Source organism: Oryx dammah, unplaced genomic scaffold (genome assembly GCF_014754425.2).
Source record: "Oryx dammah isolate SB20612 unplaced genomic scaffold, SCBI_Odam_1.1 HiC_scaffold_23, whole genome shotgun sequence".
In the NCBI taxonomy this organism is placed as follows: domain Eukaryota; kingdom Metazoa; phylum Chordata; class Mammalia; order Artiodactyla; family Bovidae; genus Oryx; species Oryx dammah.
This window is the reverse complement of record NW_024070207.1, coordinates 9,165,179-9,191,706: the sequence shown is the minus strand read 5'-3', so window position 1 is coordinate 9,191,706 and position 26,528 is coordinate 9,165,179. Positions and strand designations below refer to the sequence as shown.

Sequence of the window (26,528 nt, the reverse complement as noted above, 5' to 3'; positions counted from 1 at the left end):
GTAACCTCACATGGCAGGCGGGACAACCTAGTTCTTCGGGGCTTCTTTTATAAGGGCACAATTTCTTTCATGAGAACTCCATTTTCATGATCTAAGTAACCCCCAAAGGCCCCACCCTCCTAATACTATTACTCTGAGGGTTAAGATTTCAACATATAAAATTTGGAGGGACATAAACATTCAGACCACAGCCATACTTATCACTTTCTAATATATTATATAATTTTCTTTATTATTTTTTAACATCTGTCTCCCCCTACTAAAACGTAAGTCCCACAAGGGAAGGGATATTTTCTTCATTATTATATCCTAAGTACCCAGAACAGTGCCTGGCACTTGGTACTCAACTGAACTTGTTGAATGAATAAATGAAAGAAAGAACAGAGATAACGGGAGAGAAGACAACAAGAGCAAACTAAATAAAGTTTTAAAAGATGCAAAGCAGACTGTAGTGGCAACTGACTTAGCAAGATGAAGGAAGCTACATCTGGACTACCTACAAACGGGGATCTGATGAGATATAAAGCTTATCTGCTCCACACAAGCTGGAAAGACTGAAACTTGAAGTGCAAGGCATTATAGGAGGCAGAGGTGGAATAAGGTATAGAGCTAAACACAGGATTTAGTTGAAAGTCTGGACATAGAACTGGTAAGTAACCTCATCCTACCAAAAACCTCTATCCTTCTATAGCAGGAGATTGGGGATTCTTTTTTCTTCGGGAGAAAATGAACACATAAAAGCTCTGAATTTGGCAATACCAGGCAGAGTGGTGGCAGAGCAATGGACACTGGGAAATTCAATATACATCTGGCGGATTCATGTTGATGTGTGGCAGAACCAATACAATATTGTAAAGTAATTAGCCTCCAATGAAAATAAATTAAATTTAATTTAAAAAAAGAAAATTTAATATAAATTCTCTCAAGAAACTGAAAAGTCTCAGAGTAATGATCTCCCAAGACAGAGACATGGGCCCCCACCCATAAGCACCAGCAGTGAAGCCAAGAATCAACAAGCCCATTTAAGATGAATTGCCAATCAATTTTTTAAGGCCTCATTTTAAAATATGAAGTCAGGCAAATACCAACCAGCTATTTGATTAAAGCCTCCATTGCAAAAGACAGTACCCAAAACAAACAAGAAAAAAATATTCCTAAAGGAAGCAGATAATTCAGTGAACAGGGGAAAAAAAGCAAAATATATATATTTATATATATGTATATATATGAACATGAACTTGGGCAAACTCCAAGAGATGGTAAGGGGCAGGGAAGCCTGGCATGCTTCCATGGAGTCACAAAGAGTCGGACATGACTTGGCAACTGAACAACAACAACAAAATATATATATATATACACATATATTACTAAAAAAAAGAAGATGCTATACAAAAGGAACAATGAGAGAACAAGAAAAGCTTTTGAAAATTAAAAGGTAGTAGGAAAAAAACAATAAAAATGTTGGCATTTATGTCAAGAAATTTTCATGAAAAGAACAAATGGGGAAAGAGATGGCAAATAGAAGAGTGAGTAGCAGACTACAGAATTCATTTGTGAAGTCCAAAGTCTAAATAACAGGCAGTATAGAGAGAACATATAAAATGAGAGAAAGGATATAATTCAAATAATAATATATCACACCAGTCAGAATGCCCATCTTCAAAAAATCTACAAATAGTAAATGCTGGATGCAGTGTAGAGAAAAGGAAACCCTACTACATTGTTGGTAGGAATGATTGGTGCAACCACTATGGAAACAGTATGGAGATTCCTTAAAAGACTAAAAATAGAGTTTCTATATGATTCAGCAACCCTACTCCTGGGCACATATCTGGATAAAACTATAATTTGAAAATATACATGCACCCCAATGTCCATAGCAGCATTGTTTACAACAGCCAAGACATGGAAGCAATCCAAAAGTTCATCAACAGATGAGTGGATAAAGATACGATATATACACGTATACAATGTAATGCTACTCAGCCATTAAAAAAAGAATGAAATAATGCCATTTTCAGCAACAGGGATAAGCCTAGTTCAGTTCAGTCACTCAGTCGTGTGTGACTCTTTGCGACCCCATGAACTGTAGCATACCAGGCCACCCTGTCCATCACCAACTCCTGGAGTTCACCCAAACCCATGTCCATTGAGTCGGTGATGCCATCCAACCAACTCATCCTTTGTTGTCCCCTTCTCCTCCTGCCTTCAATCTTTCCCAGCATCAGGGTCTTTTCAAATGAGTCAGTTCTTCACATCAGGTGGCCAAAGTTTTGGAGTTTCAGCTTCAACATCAGTCTTTCCAATGAATATTCAGGACTGATTTCCTCTAGAATGGACTGGTTGGATCTCCTTGCAGTCCAAGGGACTCTCAAGAATCTTCTCCAACACCACAGTTCAAAAACATTAATTCTTTGGTGCTCAGCTTTCTTTATAATCCAACTCTTACGTCCATACATGACCACTAGAAAAACCACAGCCTTGACTAGATGGACCTTTGTTGGCAAAGTAATGTCTCTGCTTTTCAATATGCTATCTAGATTTGTCATAACTTTCCTTCCAAGGAGTAAGCATCTTTTAATTTCATGGCTGCAGTCACCATTTGCAGTGATTTTGGAGCCCAGAAAAATAAAGTCAGCCATTGTTTCCACTGTTTCTCCATCTATTTGCCATGAAGTGATGGGACCAGATGCCATGATCTTCATTTTCTGAATGTTGAGCTTTAAGCCAACTTTTTCACTCTCCTCTTTCACTTTCATCAAGAGGCTCTTTAGTTCTTCTTCACTTTCTGCCATAAGGGTGGCAAATCTGCAAATCTGAGGTTATTGATATTTCTCCTGGCAATCTTGATTCCAGCCTGTACTTCTTCCAGTCCAGCATTTCTCATGATGTCCTCTGCATATAATTTAAATAAGCAGGGTGACAATATACAGCCTTGACGTACTCCTTTTCCTATTTGGAACCAGTCTGTTGTTCCATGTCCAGTTCTAACTGTTGCTTCCTGACCTGCATACAGATTTCCCAAGAGGCAGGTCAGGAGGTCTGGTATTCCCATCTCTTTCAGAATTCTCCACAGTTGATTGTGATCCACACAGTCAAAGGCCTTGGCATAGTCAATAAAGCAGAAATAGATGTTTTTCTGGAACTCTCTTGCTTTTTCCATGATCCAGCGGATGTTGGCAATTTGATCTCTGGTTCCTCTGCCTTTTCTAAAACCAGCTTGAACATCTGGAATTTCACAGTTCACGTATTGCTAAAGCGTGGCTTGGAGAATTTTAAGCATTATTTTACTAGCGTGCGAGATAAGTGCAATTGTATGGTAGTTTGAGCATTCTTTGGCACTACCTTTCTTTGGAATTGGAATGAAAACTGACCTTTTCCAGTCCTGTAGCCACTGCTGAGTTTTCCCAATTTGCTGGCATATTGAGTGCAGCACTTTCACAGAATCATCTTTTAGGATTTTAAATAGCTCAACTGGAATTCCATCACCTCCTCTAGCTTTGTTCTTAGTGATGCTTCCTAAGGCACATTTGACTTCACATTCCAAAATAAGCTTAGAGATTACCATATTAAGTCAGACAGAAAAAGATAAATATAATATGCTATCACTTATATGTTGAATCTCAAAGAAATGATACAATCTAACTTATTTACAAAATAGAAAGAGTCACAGATATAAAAACAAACTTATCTAAGGGGAAGGATTGGGGGAGGGATAAATTAGGAGTTTGGAATTAACTTATACACACTACTACATATAAAATAGATAAGCAACAAGGATCTGCTATATAGTACAAGGAACTATATTCAATATCTTATAATAACCTATAAAGGAAAAGAATATGATAAAGAATATATATGAATCAGTTTGCTGTATACCTGAAACTAATACAACATTGTAAATCAACTATACTTCAAAAAATAAAATAAAAATAGGGAATTCCCTGGCAGTCCAGTGGTTAGGACTTGGCGGTTTCACTGCAGAGGCCAGGGTTCGACCCCTGGTCAGGGAATTAAGATCCCATGAGCTGAGTGGCATGGACAAAAAATAAAAATAAAAAAACATTTAAAGAAATAACACAGGAAAATTCCCTACATCTGAAAGTACTAGCTTCCAGGTTAACAAAGGCTACAAAGTGCCACCACCATGAGTGAAAGAAGAGCCACATGGTCATGAAGTTTCAGGGATAAAGAGATTTCCTAAAAGTTTCTAGACAGAAAAAGAGGGGAGAGGTTATCTACAAAGAAATAGAACTTCAAGTAGCATTTAGATTTAAACCACACTAGCAGTCAGATGACAATGAAACCATGCCTTCAAATTTATAAAGGAAAATGATTCAAATCTAGAATTTGAAATCTAGAAAAACTTTCAATCACATGTCAGGAAAGAATGAAGACATTTATAGACATGCAAAGACTCTTATTCCTGGGCATCCTTCCTCAGGAAGCTAATGGAGGTTGTATTCTAGCCAAATGAGGTGTAAACCAGGAAAAGACAGAGGATCTCAGAAACAGGGGGAAGGACAGGAGGAGAACAGCAAAAGGAGTCCCAAGGTAACAGTCAGGCAGAAGCCCTCAGGAGCCTAGCATGGATTCTCCAGAAAAAAAGCTCTTCAGGGAAAAAAACTAAACTCAAGTTTTTGACCATATGGATAATATTGATGAATGTTCAATAGAGCTCTTAGAGCACTTAGAAGAAACAAAAAGCAATAGGGTCATAGAAAACTAAGCCAATGAGAAAATGATGTAATTAATCAAGCCAATGAAACCAAAAATTTTTAAATTCATCACACTACATAAAACTAAGCAGCTATTTTTTTTAAGGAAGTACATTATTAAATGGAAAAAAAAACTGGGCATACACACTGAGGAAACCAGAATTGAAAGAGAAATGTGTACCCCAATGTTCATCACACCACTGTTTATAACAGCTAGGACATGGAAGCAACCTAGATGTCCATCAGCAGACGAATGGATAAGAAAGCTGTGGTACATATACACAATGGAATATTACAATATCACACAATGGAATCAGCTATTAAAAAGAACACATTTGAACAGTTCTAATGAGGTGGATGAAACTGGAGCCTATTATACAGTGTGAAGTAAGTCAGGAAGAAAAACACCAATACAGTATATTAATGCATATATATGGAATTTAGGAAGATGGTAACAATGACCCTATATGTGAGACAGCAAAAGAGACACAGATATAAAGAACAGACTTTTGGACTCTGTGGGAAAAGGCCAGGGTGGAATGATTTGAGAGAATAGCATTGAAACATGTATATTATCACATGTGAAATAGATCGCCAGTCCAGGTTCAATGCATGAGACAGGGTTCTCAGGGCTGGTGCACTGGGATGACCCTGAGGGATGGGATGGGGAGGGAGGTGGGAGGGGGGTTCAGGATGGGGAACATATGTACACCCATGGCTGATTCATGTCAATGTATGGCAAAAACCACTATAATATTGTAAAGTAATCAGCCTCCAATTAAAATAAATAAATTAATTTTTTTTAAAGATACAGAACCATGTTCACATTAAGCTACCTTTTAGCTAAGAAAGGGGGAGATACAAATATGTTTCCATTTTTCACAAATAAATAAAAGTGAATAATAATGTCACCCTTAGACGAAGGAAGGGAACTGGGTAGACAGGGCAGAGATAAAAGCTAGAACTCTCTACATACACCTTCATTTTGTAGATTTGACTTTGAAACCATGTAAATATCTTATAAAATTATTTTAAGAATTCAATCAGAAGGAAAAAGTAAAAAAAAAAACAAAACCCATGTATCAAGTGTCAAGTTGGTGATGTAACTACAAAGAGATGAATTCCTTCACAGTCACAATAATTTGACAAAAGGAACTGGACAGAGATCTCAAACTCTTTTCAGTAACCATTTGTTAGTAATATTAGTACGACCGTTCTGAAATTGTACATAAAGACTTGTATAGAATAAATAGGTACAGCTGACCCTTAAACAATACAGGTTTGAACTTCATAGGTCCACTTATAGGAGGATTCTTTTCACTAAACCTGTACTACAGGACTATATGATGCATGGCTAGTTGAATCCACAGATGAAAAATCACAGATAAAAGGTGGATTTTTAACTGCACTGGGGTTGGCACCCCTAACCATGACCTTGTTCAAGGGTAAACTGTAATTATGCTAATGCTGTCAGGACTAAAGTTTTTACTATAAGAGACAGGAGATAAAAATGTAAAATCAAAGAATTTAAGTAAAAACTCTGTAATTTTTAATTTGATTTGGGTATATGGCTATAAATTCACATTTTCTTTTTTAAAAAATATTTTCTAGCACTGTCCACTTAAGAGGCTTTGAAATATGACCAACTTAGTATAAATAAGCACCCACCTAGCACCCTACCATTTCCCATTAAACGAGACAAGGATTCCTTGAAGAAACGGCTGATTTCAGCTCCTAAACAGAAAATGGACTAGATGTGCTAGAAATATCATTCTAGAACTATCAGGGCCATCTAGGGTTCATAAGCAAACTAAAGAAGTTTCAATTGGCCAAAAATGGAATATTTTGAGTACCAAGAAAACTCTAGTAGCTGTAGTAGATTGAAATATATCGAGTATGCTAAAAAAAATTTATGATTCATAATGGTACCAAAACAAACACATTTACCTGATCATCTTTTGAGGAAGGACAAAGAAACAAGGATTTATCCTGCCTTTCTTGTAAGAGTACCTTAGAGTAATCAAAGGATTGGTAGGGAAAAGTTATTTCTATAAGGATTTTCACTAATAACTGATAAATTTAGAATATCATTACACTGTAACCCCTTTCTGAAATAATGGATCTAGGCAATGATCACCAAAGAGAGCTAAACCATTAGGTGAAAAGCTGACAGGGAACTTTTCAATGAGTGGATGAGACTGATGATACCTGAATCAATGGTTCAATCTTAACATCACCAAAAGGCAGCCCATTAGACATTGTGTATAAAAACATTCTTGACCAAAATCAAACATGATTCTGATAAACACTCTACATCTACCAGCTCATAGTAAATACAGGGGATAGAGGAATAACACTCAATGATATCAAGGAGATTCAATCAGCAAAATCCAGAAAGTGAGAATCTCCACAGGAATACAAAGCAGTTTCTTTAAAAAGTAAACTGCAGGGACAAAGAAATTAATAGGGAAGGATACTTATAAATTAAGAGGCTAAAGAGACATGTTAATTAAATGCAATGTGTATACATTGCTTGAATCTTGGTTTGAACAAACCAACTATAACAATCAAGCTTTTTGAGATAAGAAAGAAAGTAAAATCACTCAGTCGTGTCCAACTCTTTGCGACCCCAGAGACTATAGCCTGCCAGGCTCCTCCATCCATGGGATTTTCTAAGCAAGAATATTGGAGTGCATTGCCATTTCCTTCTCCAGGGGATCTTCCCGACCCAGGGATCAAACCCAGGTCTCCCGCACTGCAGGCAGACTCTTTACCATCTGAGCCACCAGGGAAGCCCCTTTTATGAGATAATATAGTGCCAAATCTGAACATTTACTAGGTATTTGACGATACTAAGGGATAAATGCTTATTTTCAGGTGTGACAAGAGTATGAAATTATGTTTAAAACTTTAAGTCCTTTCTGTTAAAACTCAAGCTGCAGTATTTGCATATTATATAATATAATGCCTAGAATTTGCCTCAAACAAATCCAAAGGGGTTAGTGGAAAGTGGGTGAGAGTACAGCGAAAACAAGTTGGGTCACGTGTTGATAGTTATTGAAGCTTGGTAATGGGTATATGTGGTTTGTTATACCATTCTATACTTTATTTCTTTGTTTTATTTTTTTTTGTTGTTGTTTTTTAAATTTTTTATTTTTTTACTTTACAATACTGTATTGGTTTTGCCATACATTGACATGAATCCACCACAGGTAGTGTTCATAATACAAAATGAAAGAAAAAATAGTACAATAAAGGAAACAAAATCTTAATACATCTACTTAGCTCAGGAATGAATATTTATAGGATCATAACAATATAGGGGCTTCCCAGGTGGCTCAGTGGGTAAAGAATCTGCAATGCAGGAGACACAGCTTCAATCCCCAGATGGGGAAGATCCCCTGGAGGAAGGCATGGCAACCCACTCCAGTATTCTTGCCTGGAGAATCCCATGGACAGAGGAGCCTGGCCGGCTACAGTCCATAGGTAGCAAAGAGTCAAACAAAACTGGAACGAGAACAGCAAGAATATTGGAGTGCATTGCCATTTCCTTCTCCAGGGGATCTTCCCAACCCAGGAAGAGAAGACCCATGTGTGTAAGAACACACACATGCATAACAAACAGACCCGAAATAATAGTGAGACCAACTTAGAAGCTACTGCAGCAGTCTGAGAGAAGATGGAAGCTTGGACTGGAGTGGTAGTGATCATGATAGTGATAATGGTGGTGGAAACAGAAAGAAGAGGGTGGAGTCAAGATTTTTTTTTAGAAAGAAAAACTGAACCCAATAAATAAATAAGAACAAAACCAAACAACCCCACCCCTCGCTGCCCCACAGCACCAAAAAAAAAAAAAAAAAGGGAAAGGAAAACTAAAAGGACTTGGAGATAATTAGATGTGGCTGAGGAGGAAGAGGTGGGATTAAGACAGAGGAATCTAGGGTAATTCCCTACTGGCCTAGTGGTTAGGGCTCTGCACTTCCACTGCAGGGAGCATGGGTTCGATCCTTAGCTGGGGAACTAAGATCCTGGAAGCTGCATGGCCCAGCCATAAAAAAGACAGAGAAGGCAAAGATGACGTATGTTTCTAGTACACGTTGCTACCATTTACTAAGGTGACAAAAAATGGCACACTTGGAAACGGAAGAGGATATATTTAGTTTAGGGCAATGGTTCTCAACCAGAGGTGATTGTACTGCACAGAAGATATCTGGAGACGTTTTTGGCTGTCACAACTGATTGATGGCCCCTAAGGGCAGAGGCCAGGGATGCTGCTAACATCCTACAGTGCACCTAACAGCCCCAAATGATAAATAATTATTCAATTCAGAATGTAAATAGAGTAGAGGTTGAGAAATCTTGATGTGGGCCAACACTGACTTGAAGAGCTCTGCAGGACAATGCTCAAGAGGGAGCTGGAATGAAAATGTAAGTTTAGGAGTTGTCAATTTATAGGTGGGCATTCCAATCATCCATCCGTCTAGTCAAGGCTATGGTTTTTCCAGTCGTCATGTATGGATGTGAGAGTTGGACTATAAAGAAAGCTGAGTGCTGAAGAACTGATGCTTTTGAACTGTGGTGTTGGAGAAGACTCTTGAGAGTCCTTTGGACTGCAAGGAGATCCAACCAGTCCATCCTAAAGGAAATCAGTCCTGGGTGTTCATTGGAAGGACTGATGCTGAAGCTGAAACTCCAATCCTTTGGCCACCTGATGGGAAGAACTGACTCATTTGAAAAGACCTTGATGCTGGGAAAGATTGAAGGCAGGAGGAGAAAGAAATGAGAGAGGATGAGATGGTTGGATGGCATCACCGACTCAATGGACATGAGTTTGAGTAAAATCTGGGAGTTGGTGATGGACAGGGAAGGCTGGTGTGCTGCAGTCCATGGGGTCGCAAAGAGTTGGACACAACAAAGTGACTGAACTGACTGATTCCAATCATCAGCTATAGGGCTGTGCAGTTTCCCGTGAATATATTCAAAAAGAAGGCCAAGGGCAGAGTCCTGGAGGACACCAACACCTATCATGGGAAAGAAAATGAGAAAAAGATCTCATGAGAAAGACTAAGAGATTTTGGCCAGTGAAACAGGAGGAAAACCATCAGAGAATGGTATCAAAGAAACCAAACAAAAACAGTGTTCCCAAGGAGGAAAATAAGAATAAGAAGTGGTGCCAAAGGCAGAGAAAAATTGAATTAATTACAGGCAGAAAGTTTCCATTAAATTTGGCAAAACAGAGGTCACTGATAACTTTGGAAAGATTGATTTCTAGGGATTATTGGGGGCAGAAGCAAGAACCATCATATTTTTTTTTAAAAAAAGATGAAAGATACTGAACACGCTTATGAACTAAAAGAAAAGAGCTGACAGAGGTGGGGAAAAAGAGGTAAAGAAATAGGAGAAAGAGGGAATGTAATGAAGGAGCAAGGATCCTGGGGAGAGAGGAGATGAGTCCAAGATGGTGTTTCAAGAAGAACAGCCTTGGACAGGGAGAACTGACAGCATTTCACTGATAGGAGGAAAAAGGGGGGTAAGGTTTCAGCAAAATTGGTAGATGGTAGGGGAAGTAGCTAAGAGAGTTCTCATCTGATGGTCTTAATTTTCCAGTGAAGAACCAGGCACAGCCGTCTGTCAAAAGCAAGGGTAAACGTGATGGGATAGGAAATTCAAGGAGAGGTAAGAATTTAGAATAGTCACTGAATACAATGGGAGAAGATGCTGATAAAGGTCATGTAGGAAGATTTCTGGAGAATGGTCCTGTGATGAGAGCTATGTCCTGGCCAGGACATCTTTGAGGTCAAGATGTATCCTATCAGAAGGAACCACCAAGTCTCATAAAGCTGATGGATACTGGTAAGTATAAATAGGGAACAAGTATGTCAGTTGGGAGTCTTGTTTAGTCCTCATAAGTAAGGGTTTTGCCTTCTTAAGTTCCAGGAGGGCAGGCACCATGTTTGAGTCACCCCGAAATCCCCAGCACGTACCACAGTGCCTGACCCATAGTAGGTACTCAGTAAATAATGGGTACATGAAACAGAAGGATGTAAAAATGTCATGATATAGATGTCTTATGCCCACTCCCACATCTCTCATTATAGTTTTCAACCTTGTTCTGCTGAAAACACTAGCCTTCCCACTATTTCAGACACATGCTACTTGCCATCCTGTCCTCATCAGTACCTCTCTGTTCTAAATTTCCCCCCTATTAAATTCTTTGGACATTTGACATTTGCAATAACGGATGCAGTTCTCTCTCCTCTCCATCCTCTCTGAAATGAAACACTAGCAATGTTCTCTCTGACGTTAAGAGGTACACTTTCAGAACAGAATCCCTCCTCCCCTGCAGCACTAGACGCGGCTCTGTTATTAAAATATCAGCGTTGCTGTAGTTAGACTGCTATGCCTCGGGTCATCTTCAACCAACCTTTCTTTGTTCCTTATTACCTGTGCCACTTGACTGTGTTTCTCGGGGATGTTTTTCAGATGGTTAGACCGTACACAGGCCATGTCCCTGTCTACGGAAAGAAAAAGAATTTGATTTACATGGTTTTCTTCCTAAAAGATAATTTAGAAGAAAATGTCTGGCAACTCAAATCCTCTCCTCTAAAGAGGCATATGCAGATGTGAAGAAGCAAAGTACCTAATTCATGCTCAAGGCCATTTTTCAGAGGAAAAACCTGCTTCCCAGTCTAGCCATTAAAACACCTATTCTTAACAAAGCTAGTTCTCAATATTTTCTCTCCTGCCACAAATGCATGATATGACAATGTATGCTTTGTGTTCAGATTTTAAGAGGGAAATAAAATGTAATGGGTTTTGTTTTTCTGTTAGTGAATAACAGAACACTGACGTCATATACTCATTTAATTCAGTACACAGGGGGAAAAAAAGAAACCCAAGTGCCTGCCCTAATGAACTGTAGTCTAAGGCATATGGATATTAAACAGTGTGACTAATATAAAAAGATGGTTTTTCAAGTGAATTTATTGAAAATGGGCAAATGGAAAGTTCAGGAATGGAATCTGGGAATGGATACTGGAACTAAGTATCAGAAATATGACATTGTGATTTCCCTCACAGAACTCACCTTCCTTATCAATTCTTTTAAGGTAGATTTATCACAGAAAGCTCTGATTTTCACGGATTTAGGGATGTGAAATAGAAAAGGCATCTCTCTAATAAGCAGCAGACCACTGTTAGTACAGAAAGTACCATAAAATGAAGACAATAATGATGACAATGATGACAACAGTGATGATAATGAGAGAGCACCAGTATCAGCATTAACATTGATGAAGTGCTTACTAGGTCTCAGGCATATGGTTTTTAGAGGAAGAAAGCTGGGGGCGGAGGTTGATTGCTAGCACTATAATAGAATGATTACTCACCAAAAAGTATCCCCAACTAACCTTAGTTTTTTATGTCTTTTAAAATTGAAGTATAGTTGATTTACAATTTTGTGTTATTTTCACATGTACAGCACAGTGATTCAGATATATACACACATACACACATACATATATATGTTCTTTATCAGATTCTTTTCCTTTACAGGTTATTACAGAATATTCAGTAGAGTCTAATATATAGCACAAGGACCTGTGCTACACAGTAGGTCCTTGTTAGTTATCTGTTTTATATATAGTAGTGTGTCTATGTTAATCCCAAACTACTAATTTATCCTTTCCCCTCACTTTCCCCTTTGGTAATCACAAATTTGTTTTGTGTTTGTGGGTCTATTTCCGGTTTGCAAATAAGTTCATTTCTATTATTGTTTTTTAGATTCTAAATATAAGCAATATATTTTTCTTTATCTGTCTAGCTTATGTCACTTAGGAAGAAGCATCATTACGAACAAAGCTAGTGGAGGTGATGAAATTCCAGTTGAGCTATTTCAAATCCTGAAAGATGACGCTGTAAGAGTGCTGCACTCAATATGCCAACAAATTTGGAAAACTCAGCAGTCGCCACAGGACTGGAAAAGGTCAGTTTTCATTCCAATACCAAAGAAAGGCAATGCTGAAGAATGCTCAAACTACCACACAATTGCACTCATCTCACATACTAGTAAAGTAATGCTTAAAATTCTCCAAGCCAGTCTTCAGCAATACGTGAACTGTGAACTTCTAGATGTTCAAGCTGGACTTAGAAAAGGCAGAGGAACCAGAGATCAAATTGCCAACAACCGCTGGATCATCGAAAAAGCAAGAGAGTTCCAGGAAAACATCTACTTCTGCTGTATTGACTATGCCAAAGCCTTTGACTGTGTAGATCACAACAAACTGTGGAAAATTCTTTAAGTGATGGGAATATCAGAGCACTTTACCTGCCTCTTGAGAAATCTGTATACAGGTCAAGAAGCAACAGTTAGACCTGGACATGGAACAATAGACTGGTTCCAAGTAGGGAAAGGAGTATGTCAAGGCTGTATATTGTCACCCTGCTTATTTAAGTTCTATGCAGAATACATCATGAGAAACGCTGGGCTGGATGAAGCACAAGCTGGAATCAAGATTGCCGGGAGAAATATCAATAACCTCAGATATGCAGATGATACCACCCTTATGGCAGAAAGTGAAGAAGAACTAAAGAGCCTCTTGATGGAAGTGAAAGAGGAGAGTGAAAAAGTTGGCTTAAAGCTCAACATTCAGAAAACTAAGATCATGGCATCTGGTCCCATCACTTCATGGCAAATAGATGGGGAAACAGTGGAAACAGTGTCAGACTTTATTTTTCTGGGCTCCAAAATCACTGCAGACGGTGACTGCAGCCATGAAATTAAAAGACGCTTACTCCTTGGAAGGAAAGTTATGACCAACCTAGATAGCATATTCAAAAGCAGAGACATTACTTTGCCAACAAAGGTCCGTCTAGTCAAGGCTATGGTTTTTCCAGTAGTCATGTATGGATGTGAGAGTTGGATTATAAAGAAAGCTGAGCACTGAAGAATTGATGCTTTTGAACTGTGGTGTTGGAGAAGACTCTTGAGAGTCCCTTGGACTGCAAGGAGATCCAACCAGTCCATCCTAAAGGAGATCAGTCTTGGGTGTTCACTGGAAGGACTGATGCTAAAGCTGAAACTCCAATACTTTGGCCACCTCATGTGAAGTGTTGACTCATTTGAAAAGACCCGATGCTGGGAAAGACTGAAGGCAGGAGTAGAAGGTGACAACAGAGGATGAGATGGTCGGATGGCATCACTGACTCAATGGACATGGGTTTGGGTAGATTCCGGGAGTTGGTGATGGACAGGGAAGCCTGGCGTGCTGCAGTTCAGGAGATCACAAAGAGTTGGACTCAACTCAGTGACTGATCTGAACTGAACTATGTCACTTAATACGATAATGTCTAGGTCCATCCATGTTGCTGCAAATGGCTTTATTTCATTATTTTTGTGGCTGAGTAATATTCCATTGTGTATATATACACACCACATCTCCAATTAACCTTGTGATCGTGCTCTGAGTCAAAGGCTTCCAATTTAACCTTCTCCTTTGGGCTTCCCGGGTGGCTCAGATGGTAAAGAAGCTGCCTGCAATGCAGGAGACCCAGATTGGATCCCTGGGTTGGGAAGATCCCCTAGAGAAGGGAATGGCAATCCTCTCCAGTATTCTTGCCTGGAGAATTCCATGGACAGAGGAGTCTCGTGGGGCTACAGTCCATGGGGCATCAAAGGCTTCAAATTCAACCTTCTCCTTTAAATCTACCATATTTCCCGCTCCTCTCCACTCCCACAGACTGTTCTCTGCAATCTCCTCTTTCCTCTCAGTGTTTGGTTTCTTATTTCTACTAGGCAGCCACTCCAGCTGACCTCTCCAAGTTCCCAGGTAGTACCCCACATTCTTCGGATTGCCACCTGGACCTCAGTTCACAAAGAAGGTGGACTTATTTCAGTAGCCATCAATGACAGGCTGGAGAAGGCAGAAGGACAGGATAGGGACAACAGGTCAATTAAAACCAAGCAGGACAAATACAAAGAATCAGAGAGTGTTGTCTGGATGAGAAAAAAATAAAAGATGCTTGATTGGGAGGTATGACTACATGAAAGTCCATGGCTGAGAAGATAAAAGCACTCCATAGACACTTTACAGAAGAAAAAGAGCTCCAACCCTTCCATAAAGCAGGAGCTGAAAAACTTTTTCAATAAAGGAAGCGTGCATGTGGGCTTAGTTTTGTCTAACTCTCTGTGACCCCCTGGCCATAGCCCGCTAGGCTCCTCTGCCCATGGAATTTTTCAGGCAAGAATACTGGAGTGGTTTGCCATTCCCTTCTCCAGGGGATCTTCCCAACCCAGGGATCAAACCCATGTCTCTGGCATCTCCTGCATTGGAAGGCAGATTCTTTACCACTGAGCCATCTGGGAAACCCAATAAAGGGCCAGACAGTAAGTAATTTTAGGCTTTTCATGCTGTATGGTCCCTATCACAACTATTTAACTCTGCCATGGCAGTGCAAAAGTAGCCACAGATAATCCATAAACAAGTGAGCTCAGCTGTGTTCTAATAAAACTTTATTTACAGTCAAGCAGCAGGGCAGATGAGGCTTTTGGGCCATAGTTTGTCAACCTCTGTCACAAATTAAATTCTGCCTCTCTGCAGCCTCATTAGAAGTTTTCCAAAGTCTGAGATCTAAGGAGGAAGCAGTGTGTACTGGTTGAAAAAGTGGCTTTGCATCAGATCGACCTAAGTAGATCTGGCACTTTCTAGATGTGTGTCCTTCAGCAAATCATTTAATCTCTTGGGTTTCCCTGGTGGCGCAGTGGTTAAGAATCTGTCTGCCAATGCAGGGAACATGGGTTTGATCCCTGCAGGAAGATTCCACATGGCATGGAGCAACTAAGCCCATGCACCACAGCTACTGAAGCCTGCATTCCCTAGTGCCCATGCTCTGCCAACAAGAGAAGCCACCACAATGAGAAACCCACACAACACAACTAAAGAAGAGTCCCCTGCTTGTTGCGACCAGAGAAAGCCTGTATGCAGCAACAAAAACCCAGTGCAGCCAAAAATTAAAAATTTAAAGCAGACAAAAATAATAAAATCACTGAACGTCAAGTATTCACCTGTAAAATGATAGTGCCTACCCCTCAGTGTGACTGCAAACAGTAAAACAAGACAATGATGCATGTTACTCACTGAGCATAGAGCCTGGTCCCCAGCAAGTGCCCAGTTAAGTATTGGCTGATATTATCAGCTATTAAGGAGACTTAGTAGATAAAGGATAGGGCAGTATGGACTTACAGGAGGTATAATAGGCTGGAGAAAACAACAGAGCCCCTTGGATCTGGGTCCAGTTGTTGTCATATTGACTCCATTTAGCCCTTGGAAGTAAAATGCTAGTCTCTGTAAAATTTTCTTCTGAGCTTCAAATTTCACCTGCAAAAGAACATAAGCAATGACACAAACACTTCAGCAGTATCAACTCAAAGAACAGAAAACAAACAGGATGAGAGAAAGTGGTCTCATGAATCCTTGGGTCATGGTCTCAGCAGACAAGGAACTCAGAATGATGGGACAGCCACAGATCTAACATGGTATTGAAAAAAGGTGAAGTGAGCTCTTGTGGAAACTCATCGTTCTATCTGACCTTTCAGACTGAACACTCCAGCTATATGTTAGTGCTGTCCAGTAGACCTGCTGTGATAATGGAAATGTTCTCTACTGGTGTTATGTTCTCTAAAATACAGCAGCCTACACTAGCTACAGGTGGCTACTGAGCCCTTGAAAAGTGACTCATGCAACTGAGGAACTGAATTTTTCATCTTATTTCATTTTAATAACAGTTGGCTCTGCTATCATATATGACAAGCATTCTTACTCCATACTATGCGCAATACTCCAAACAAATCACAGGGCTCATGGGAAAATGGGGTTGTGCACTCACATTCCAAACCTTTATCAGTTACACTCACAGAAAATGTAGGAAACTAATAAAAAACAACACAGTTTTCTGCATGTTAAATGGTTAAGCAATGTATAAATGGGATGGCACGTTACCACAAAGACCTGAAACTCGCTTGTGGAAGTGGCTGTCCACTTGTGAGTTACCATGAGATGGTGAAAAGAGCGTTATGTGGGTGGAACAGAAAGTTCTCACAGCAGATGTGAATGGGTGTGGCTCATAACACACTCAGTGAACTGAGGAAGCCGGGAGATGTATGATATGTGTACACGTGTTCATTTTATGAATTCATACCCAGCTCAGTTCAGCTAGGTATGGATACCCTTTTATCTTGTGTTTCTTATGGATGAAGTCATTCCTAAGCAAACATGAAATCTGCATTATCTTCAAATTGTTCCCTAAGACCTCAATCTGTTGGAACAAATTCTCATTTTCAAAACAAGCATTAGAGCAGGATTGACTGTATTTAAATTTAAATAGCCACATGTAGCTAGTGGCTCCCGTGTTGGAAAGTGCAGCTATATATGAAGCAAGAACAGTTGCTACACACATACACAGAGCTATAAGTACCACACACACACAAAAAAAAAAAAATCAAGGAAGAAAGGACAGGCATTTGGATATAAGGCTCTAGTGTTTGGCAGACATAACTGGCCTGAAGTGAAAGTTTCAGATTCATTAGCATATTGCTTTTTTAACGACCTGTTGGGGCAGCTGGGTAGAGCTGTCCAGCCAAGCTTCCTACGAGTCTAGGACCTGATGGGATAGAGTAGTGAAGACTTGAGCTGGGTCCCTACCTTGAGCTGCTCTTCATAGCTCAGCCTCCAGAGTGGGATCACAACATCAGCCAGCCTTGAATAAAATAAACCAGGTACCTAATTCATTATCTAAATATGTACCGAGCCTCTTACTCCGAAAAAGTACTTCCTGCGGCCATTTGCTCCGGCATTTTACTTGTCATTCAGAAGACCTAACTCTCAGGCCCCCGGGGAGATAAGAGTCTGGGAGAAGAGCCTGTTTTGGTGCTATCTGCTTAACAAAGCTGAACAGATGGGCAAACCTAATATAAGAAAAATCCAGATTTATCAGGAGGTAATTAATCATATTACAAAAAGGCTTCACTGTTGGGTTCCTTTAAATAGCTCACCTCCCTAACACTTTTAAAATATAATTTGATTTAGAAAATACAGTCGTTGCATAAAATGAGGTGTATTTGTATTTGCATGACTGCAGTGAGACTATTCATTTCTAATCCATCTCATCTCCAAGTCCCTTGTTTTCAGCAGACCTATCCTGGACCTTTTTAGACACAAGATCGCAGTTTAATATCCCCTTTCTGCCAAAAACACACGTAAAGGCGAGAAGAATATTTTCTGTAATCCCAAAGCATTTCCACCAGCATTCCTTAGATGTTTTCAATTTGTTCTGGGTATCCTTCCTGAGGTGCCCTCTGAGTCCTTGCAACACCACATTGCACATCAAGCCTACAGAATTTCAACAGGCCCAGAGATTCACACTTGTTAAGGGGAAGGGCCTTACCTTTCCTGCCAGGAATCATCTAGTGGTCCAAGATGTCTTGGTTTCTTCTGACTTTCCTGTCCTCTTTGATGCTTCTTGGCTATCACCTGGGTGAAGTTTTCCTTACATGCTGAGTCCAGAAAGAGCTGTGACCAACCTGGAGGTTTTCTGGCATACCAGGGGAACAGCCCCGGTTTAGAGAAGAGACCCATTCTGGAGAGGAAGCATCTTGGGCTGTGCACTGGGACTCTTAGTACCTGACAACCACAGAAACACTGAAATTCACCAGCAGGAAAGGTGGACAAACAGAAGTTGGGAAACAGAGGCAGAACTTCAAAAGTCCTTCATTCATTTAGAAAGTTTACCCAGCACCTAGCACAGTGTCACTGCTTGGCTGAACTCAATTACTGTGCTCCAGGCACTAGCTATGGCTCCCAATATAAAAAGATGAGGAAAAGATAGTATCTGTCCTCCAGAAAAGGGTTCAGCTCTCTGGATACATTTTTGTGGCCAGTCCCTCTCCATTCTACCCTCCTACTAAACAACCCATCAATCAACTAATATTTAGTAAGTAGTGACTATGTGCCAGGCACTGTGCCACACTAGATACCAGAGGGGTTACAAAGGTCATAATCTATTGAGTAATTTAGGAGATCAGGCATGGACACAGGAAAAGATGAAATAACACCCTATGCCTGGTTCCTGATGAGTGCTCAGGAAAGGTTTCTCATAGTAAGCAGACCATGCACTGGGTCTTAAAAGATGGCAGGGAGGTGAATCAGATATTTGGAGGACAGTGGCTCAATCAGTCTGGCTAAAATGGTAGTTCATTTTAGGGAACAGAGGAAATCAGGTTGAAAAGTTCCACCAAAGGGTTATCTACAAGAACTTTAATGCCTGAGTAAAATGTGGACTTTATTGTGAAGGTGACTGTGAGCTGATGGAGTCTTTACATAGAAAAATTAAGATGAAACTCAGAGGTCAATAAAAAGCAAAATCATGTTTGAGGCACGTGTTTGAAATGGTAGGGAAACATCCAAGTGGGAACATCTAACAAGTAAGTAGAGAAGCAGTACAATTCAGGAGAGAAGTCAGGGTGAGAGACTTGGTCAAGTGTCTACAAGATTAAAAAAGAGCTTTTAGCAAAGAGAAGAGCAAAATGACAAAACCTGGGAGAAAGGCAATATTTGGAAAGCAAGATGACATGCTGGTGACCCAGTTGAATCAGGGGATTACAGAGCTTGGTGGCCAAGGGAGATGACTTTTGGCCAGAGCACCCACCCATTCAGTAAATCTGAGTCCAAAGAAAAACAGGAAATAAGGCAATGGGAAATGGTAGGCAGTAGGGACAAAAGAAAGTTTGAGACCTTAGGAGTACAGACCCTAGAGTCAGGAAGACCTGGGCAATTCCCTGGCTCCACCACCTACTAGCTAGGTGGCCTTTGGCAGGTTAATCATTTTTTTCTGATCCACATCTTTTTCATCTGCAAAATGCAAATAATAATAGCATTTATCTTATAGAGTAGCTGCAAGAGTTAATAAAGGATAATTAATAAAAAGCACTTAGCAGAACATTAAATAGACATGATGTTTGTAAAGCTCAGAACAGTGTCCAGTGCCTGGGAAAAACTAAGTATGTGTTAATTACAACTGTCATAATGTTTAAACACAGTATTGGACTGAGTGGGGTGACAATATTAAAGGAAGGGAGCAGAGGGGGAAAGAATAGTGGGAGTAACTATGAATCAAAAACTGGAAGAGTTAGAACAGGTGAACGACCTCACTTTGGAAAGAGGAAGTAATCCCTTTTTCCCAACACAAGACTCTATGTTGTTGCCTATTTACCTAATGGTGCATGATCATTGATGTGTAACTTTTTTAAACACCCAGGACACGTGAATGGACTCAGACACCTCACTGATCTGTCATGAAATAACTTTTTTGCCCTTGCCCTCTACCTTGGATTTCATGTTAAGTCATACTTTAATTCAGAATGAAATATATTTAAAGTTTAATTATGGAATTGGTTTATTAACAAAGATTCTTCCATGGCTCTCTCTATTACCACAAAATTAGCATGCATGATCACTAGGTAATTTAAAGGATGCTGACATGGGTGCTATAATATTTAGCCATATAACATTTTGCATGTTTACAAAGTATTAAAGAAGGTAACTGTTATAACATGGAAGCCTTCTCTGTGTGTGGGGGGTTGTTGAGTTGAAGTCGCTCAGTCGTGTCTGACTCTTTGCGACCCCATGGACTATAGCCTACCAGGCTCCTCAGTCCATGGGATTTTCCAGGCAAGAGTATTGGAGTGGGTTGCCATTTCCTTCTCCAGGGGATCTTCCTGACCCAGGGATCGAACCTGGGTCTCCCACATTGGAGGCAGACGCTTTACCGTCTGAGCTACCAGGGAAGCCCCGTGTGTGTGTGTGTGTGTGTGGCGGGGGTGGTGGTGGGGAGTTAAATTTCTAACAGGATAAATGTAAGTTGGCCCAGAGTTCAAGTGTTAATATCAGTTCAGTTCAGTCCCTCAGTTATGTCTGACTCTTTGTGACCCCATGGACTGCAGCACGCCAGGCCTTCCTGTCCATCACCAACTCCCTGAGTTTACTCAAACTCATGCCCATTGAGTCAGTGATGCCATCCAGCCATCTCATCCTCTGTCGTCCCCTTCTCCTCCTGCCCTCAATCTTTCCCAGCATCAGGGTCTTTTCCATTGAGTCAGTTCTTCGCATCAGATGGCCAAAGTATTGCAGTTTTCAGCTTTAACATCAGTCCTTCCAATGAACATTCAGGACTAATCTTTAGAATGGACTGGTTGGATCTCCTTGCAGTCCAAGGAACTCTCAAGAATCTTCTCCAACACCGCAGTTCAAAAGCATCAATTCTTCGGTGCTCAGCTTTCTTCACAGTCCAACTCTCACATCCATACATGACTACTGGGAAAACCATAGCTTTGGGACGGACCTTTGTTAGCAAAGTAATGTCTCTGCAGTTTAACATGCTGTCCAGTTTGCTCGTAACTTTTCTTCCAAGGAGCAAGTGTCTTTTAATTTCATGGCTGCAGCCACCATCTGGAATAATTTTGGAGCCCCAAAAAATAAAGTCTGTCACCGTTTCCATTCTTTCCCCATGTATTTGCCGTGAAGTGATGGGACCAGATGCCATGATCTTAGTTTTCTGAATGTTGAGTTTTAAGCCAGCTTTTTCACTCTCCTCTTTCACTTTCATCAAGAGGCTCTTTAGTTCTTCATTTTCTGCCATAAGGGTGGTGTCATTTGCATATCTGAGGTTGTTGACATTTCTCCCAGCAATATTGATTCCAGCTTGTGCTTCATCCATCCCAGCGTTTCTCATGATGTATTCTGCATAGAAGTTAAATAAGCAGGGTGACAATATATAACCTTGACATACTCTTTTCCTTACTTGGAACCAGTCTATTGTTCCATGTCCAGTTCTAACTGTTGCTTCTTGACCTGAATTCAGATTTCTCAAGAGGCAGGTAAGGTGTTCTGATACTCCCATCACTTGAAGAATTTTTCAAAGTTTGTTGTGATCTACACAGTCAAAGGCTTTGGTGTAATCAATAAAGCAGAAGTAGATGTTTTCCTGGAACTTTCTTGCTTTTTTGATGATCCAGCGGATGTTGGCAATTTGATCTCTGGTTCCTCTGCCTTTTCTAAAACCACCTTGAACATCTGGAGGTTCATGGTTCACCTACTACTGAAGCCTGGCTTGGAGAATTTTGAGCATTACTTTACTAGTGTGTGAGATGAGTGCAATTGTGTGGTAGTTTGAGCATTCTTCGGCATTGGCTTTCTTTGGGATTGGAATGAAAACTGACCTTTTCCAGTCCTGCGGCCATTGCTGAGTTTTCCAAATTTGCTGGCATATTGAGTGCAGCACTTTCACAGCATCATCTTTTAGGATTTGAAATAGCTCAACTGGAATTTCATCACCTCCACTAGCCTTGTTCGTCATGACACTTCCTAAGGCCCACTTGACTTCTCATTCCGGGATGTCTGGCTCTAGGTGAGTGATCACACAATCATGATTATCTGGGTCATTAAGACCTTTTTTGTACAGTTCTTTTGTTTATTCTTGCCACCTCTTCTTAATATCTTCTGCTTCTGTTAGGTCCATAGCATTTCTGTCCTTTATTGAGCCCATCTTTGCATGAAATGTTCCCTTGGTATCTCTAGTTTTCTTTTTCTTTTTTAATTTTTTTAAATATAAATTTATTTATTTTAATTGGAGGTTAATTACTTTACAATATTGTATTGGTTTTGCCATACATCAACATGAATCCGCCACAGGTATACACGTGTTCCCCATCCTGAACCCCCTCCCTCCTCCCTCCCTGTACCATCCCTCTGGGTCATCTTAGTGCACCAGCCCCAAGCATCCAGTATCATGCATTGAACCTGGACTGGTGATTCATTTCATATATGGTATTATATATGTTTCAATGCCATTCTCCCAAATCATCCCACCCTCTCCCTCTCCCACAGAATCCAAAAGACTGTTCTATATATCTGTGTCTCTTGCTGTCTCAAGAGATCGCTAGCCTTTCCCATTCTGTTATTTTCCTCTATTTATTTGCATTGATCACTGAGGAAGGCTTTCTTATCTCTCCTTGCTATACTTTGGAACTCTGCATTCAAATGGGTATTTCTTTCCTTTTCTCCACTGCCTTTCACTTCTCTTCTTTTCACAGCTATTTGTAAGGCCTCCTCAGACAACCAGTTTGCCTTTTTGCATTTCTTTTTCTTGGGGATGGTCTTGATTTCTGCCTCCTGTACAATGTCATGAACCTCCGTCCATAGTTCTTCAGGCACTCTGTCTATCAGATTTAATCCCTTGAATCTATTTCTCACTTCCACTGTATAATCACTTCCATTGTATAATGACCTGATTTGATTTAGGTCATACCTGAATGGTCTAGTGGGTTTCCCTACTTTCTTTAATTTAAGAAAGAAATTTAAGTCTGAATTGGGCAATAAGGAATTCACAATTTGAGCCACAGTCAGCTCCCAGTCTTGTTTTTGCTGACTATATAGAGCTTCTCCATCTTTGGCTGCAAAGAATATAATCAATCTGATTTCAGTATTGACCATCTGGTGATGGCCATGTGTAGAGTCTTCTCTTGTGTTGTTGGAAGAGGGTATTTGCTATGACCAGTGCGTTCGCTTGGCAAAATTCTATTAGCCTTTGCCCTGCTTCATTCTGTACTCTCAGCCCAAATTTGCCTGTTACTCCAGGTATTTCTTGACTTTCTACTTTTGCATTCCAGTCCCCTATAATGAAAAGGACATCTTTTTTGGGTGTTCATTCTAGAAGGTCTTGTAGGTCTTCATAGAACCATTCAACTTCAGTTTCTTCAGCATTACTAGTCAGGGCACAGACTTGGATTACTGTGATATTGAATGGTTTGCCTTGGAAATAAACATACTTCAACCAATTCCCAGAAAAGGGCATGTGATTAAGAACATGGGCTTTGGGGTCATGTTCAAACCCCAGCTCTGCTTCTTACTAGCTCTATGACTTTGGGCAGGTTATTTAAGTGCTATGAATCTCAGTGTCCCCATCTATAAAACAAGAACTGGTATCACCTACCTTTCAGGGTTGTGGTAAGAATTCAGTTCAGTTCAGTTCAGTTCAGTCGCTCAGTCGTGTCCGACTCTGCAACCCCATGGACTGCAGCACGCCAGGCCTCCCTGTCCATCACCAACTCCTGGAGTTCACCGAAACTCATGTCCATCAAGTCGGTGATGCCATCCAGCCATCTCATCCGAAGAATTGATGCTTTTGAACTGTGGTGCTGGAGAAGACTCTTGAGAGTCCCTTGGACTGCAAGGAGATCGAACCAGTCCATTCTAAAGGAGATCAGTCCTGGGTGGTAAGAATTAAATGGCCTCATATATGGAAAACACTCAGGACTGGGTCTAACACAGCAGGTGTTCAACATGTATCACCGTCCTGCCTCAGGCTCTGATTCAAAGTGTGTCACTTGACTTCTTTGTGCCTCAATGTGTCCAACCTGCAAACCTGGCAAGATTTAAAAATGCATGTGAGTGTTGTGAGGGTAAAAACTATTATTGTTGTTGTTTAGTCACTAAGTCGGTTCCAACTCTTTGCGACCCCATGAAATGTAGCCCACCAGGGTCCTCTGTCCAAGGGATTTCCCAAGCAAGAATACTGGACTGGGTAGTCATTCCCTTCTCCAGGGAGCTTCCCGATGCAGGGATCAAATGTGGGTCTCCTGTATTGCAGGCAGATTCTTTACTGACTGAACCACCTGGAAAGCTCAAAAACAATTATGTGGAAACTTAAAAAACAGCACACAGGGACTTCCCTGGTGGTTTAGGGCTTAAGAATCAGCCTTCCCCTGTAGGGGACATGGGTTCAATCCCTGGTCGGGGAACTAAGATTCCACATGCCTCGGAGTAACTAAGCCGGCACAGAACAACTACAGAGCCTGCGTGCTCCAACTACTAAAACCCATGCACTCTGGAGCCTGCACACCACAACTATTTGAGCACGTGTGCCACAACTAGAGAATCGGCGCACTGGAACGAAAGATCCCACGTGCCACAACTAAGACCTGATACAGCCTAATTAATTAATTAAAACACACACACAAACTTTCCTAACCTCAGTGCTTGCTGGAGTGTGATGAACTTAAGGCTCACTCCGGACCACTTGTTAATATTATTAAATGTGTGACCTGTGAGAGACCTTTTTCCAAGGTGAGACACATGTGTGTACTTGATATAAGGAAAAGCAAAAGCCAGAGAGAGGAAGTGAGTGAAGGCACAGGAGACAAAGAATACAGAATGATTTGGAGGGGGCCACTGAAGAGACCCCACTACAGAGAGAGGGAGCGGTGCTCATCCAGGAAAGGGCCACTGTCTCTCCAGCTGGCAAGGAAGGAAGTAAGCTGCATGCCTTAGTGGGGTTGGCAGGGGAGCTGAGGTACCTGAAGACAGCTATCTCTACCCCATAACATCCAGACTTTTGGGGAAAGTGTGGCCCCTTTCCCTCCTGACTGCCACAATGACTGTGTTCCATTTGCCTTGTACCCCTTGTCTTTCTAGATTTCCTTCTCCAAATGATCAGATATAGTCTACAGCAGGACTCTACTATTTCAAGGTGCCAACAAGACATCTCTCCTGGTAAAGAACCTCTCATCATACTCAGTAATTTCTGTAGTGAAATACATGTTTCGAGGCAGTACAGTAATACTAAAGTGAGTTATATCTGTTTCTTGATGACAGAGGGGGCATTTGTTCATAGAAAAGACTACTTTGTTTTTATAATGTTTCCTCTTTTAAGTAAATACTTGGATTCAAAAAAAAAAAAAAAAAGACTGTGACAATCTATTTCTGCCTCAAGAATTTATCAGAAAGGGCACCCAGGGTCCAAAGCCGCCAGACATGGAGGTAAACTAAGTCTCTAGGGCTGAATAGCGAACTAGCCTGAAATGCTCAGAGAGGTTCAAAGCAGAGACTATGTGGTAGGTCTGATCGTCACAGAGCCATGGATCTCCTTGGAGCAAATGTAAGGACTCTGCTTACATTCTCCATTCACCTTTCTTTCAGGTGACCTGGCCCCAGACATGCTTCCTGGCTAAACCAGATGGACAGACGGGTTTACTGCCGCATCCGTGGCTGCAGCCCTCATGACTGCAGCCCGCGTGCAGTCAGGTCCTTCCTTCCCCCACCAGACCCTCATTCACCAGCCCCTCCATCCCTTTCCTCTTTGGGCAAGTTCTGCCCACCGAGTCCATAAGAAGCCTAAAAAGAAGAGACACTAGGAAAGGCAACTACTTAACTTTGGCGGGCTGCAGGGCCAGGGGAGCCGGGAACCCGGAGGTCTGAGCACAGACAGACGGACGCAGGGCAGGACGCGCCCAAGTGCAGCCAGCGTGGGGTCGTCCCCTCCCGCCGCGCCTACCTTCCCCACTCCCCGCCCGGCGGGCAGTTTAGCGCAGTAAGCAGTTTTCTGTACTGTAGGGAATATTCAAGTCGGGTTTTCGGACACTTCACGCACCCCTCTTACCTTCTGTAACCAATACAACCCGCAGGCTGTCAACGAAAAGACTAAGCTAAGGGCCCGCATCGCAGCCGCTGGGTAGAGTCACTTCCTGGTGCGCTCGGCGCCGCGAGTTCCCGAAAGCAGGCGCGGCAGGACGCGAGGGTTTCTGCCGGGAACTAGCGGCCTGGCCCCGGGCAGCCTGTCTCGAAATCCAGTCCCACGACTTTGCCTGGGGCACGTCTTCTGCAGACTTTCCGCCAGAGCACTACTGGCCCTACAGTCTGGCGCCTCCGCGCCCAAGTTCCTCCCACCCCACCCCTCTGCGCGACCCTGCCCACTGCCTGCTCT

General features: G+C 41.2%; 1 protein-coding gene across 1 annotated transcript in view; it reads right to left on the bottom strand.

The window, feature by feature from the left end:
- The window catches only part of TRMT2B (tRNA methyltransferase 2 homolog B), a 44,814-nt gene extending 18,503 nt beyond the window's left edge, over window positions 1–26,311 (bottom strand). The window contains 6 exon segments of the mRNA XM_040264958.1: window positions 11,163–11,233; window positions 14,530–14,629; window positions 15,959–16,093; window positions 17,417–17,471; window positions 18,159–18,394; window positions 26,205–26,311. Of these exon segments, the coding sequence (XP_040120892.1) occupies window positions 11,163–11,233; window positions 14,530–14,629; window positions 15,959–16,093; window positions 17,417–17,471; window positions 18,159–18,394; window positions 26,205–26,264 (657 nt within the window). The 5' untranslated portion in view covers window positions 26,265–26,311.
- Between the last annotated feature and the right edge of the window lie 217 nt (window positions 26,312–26,528).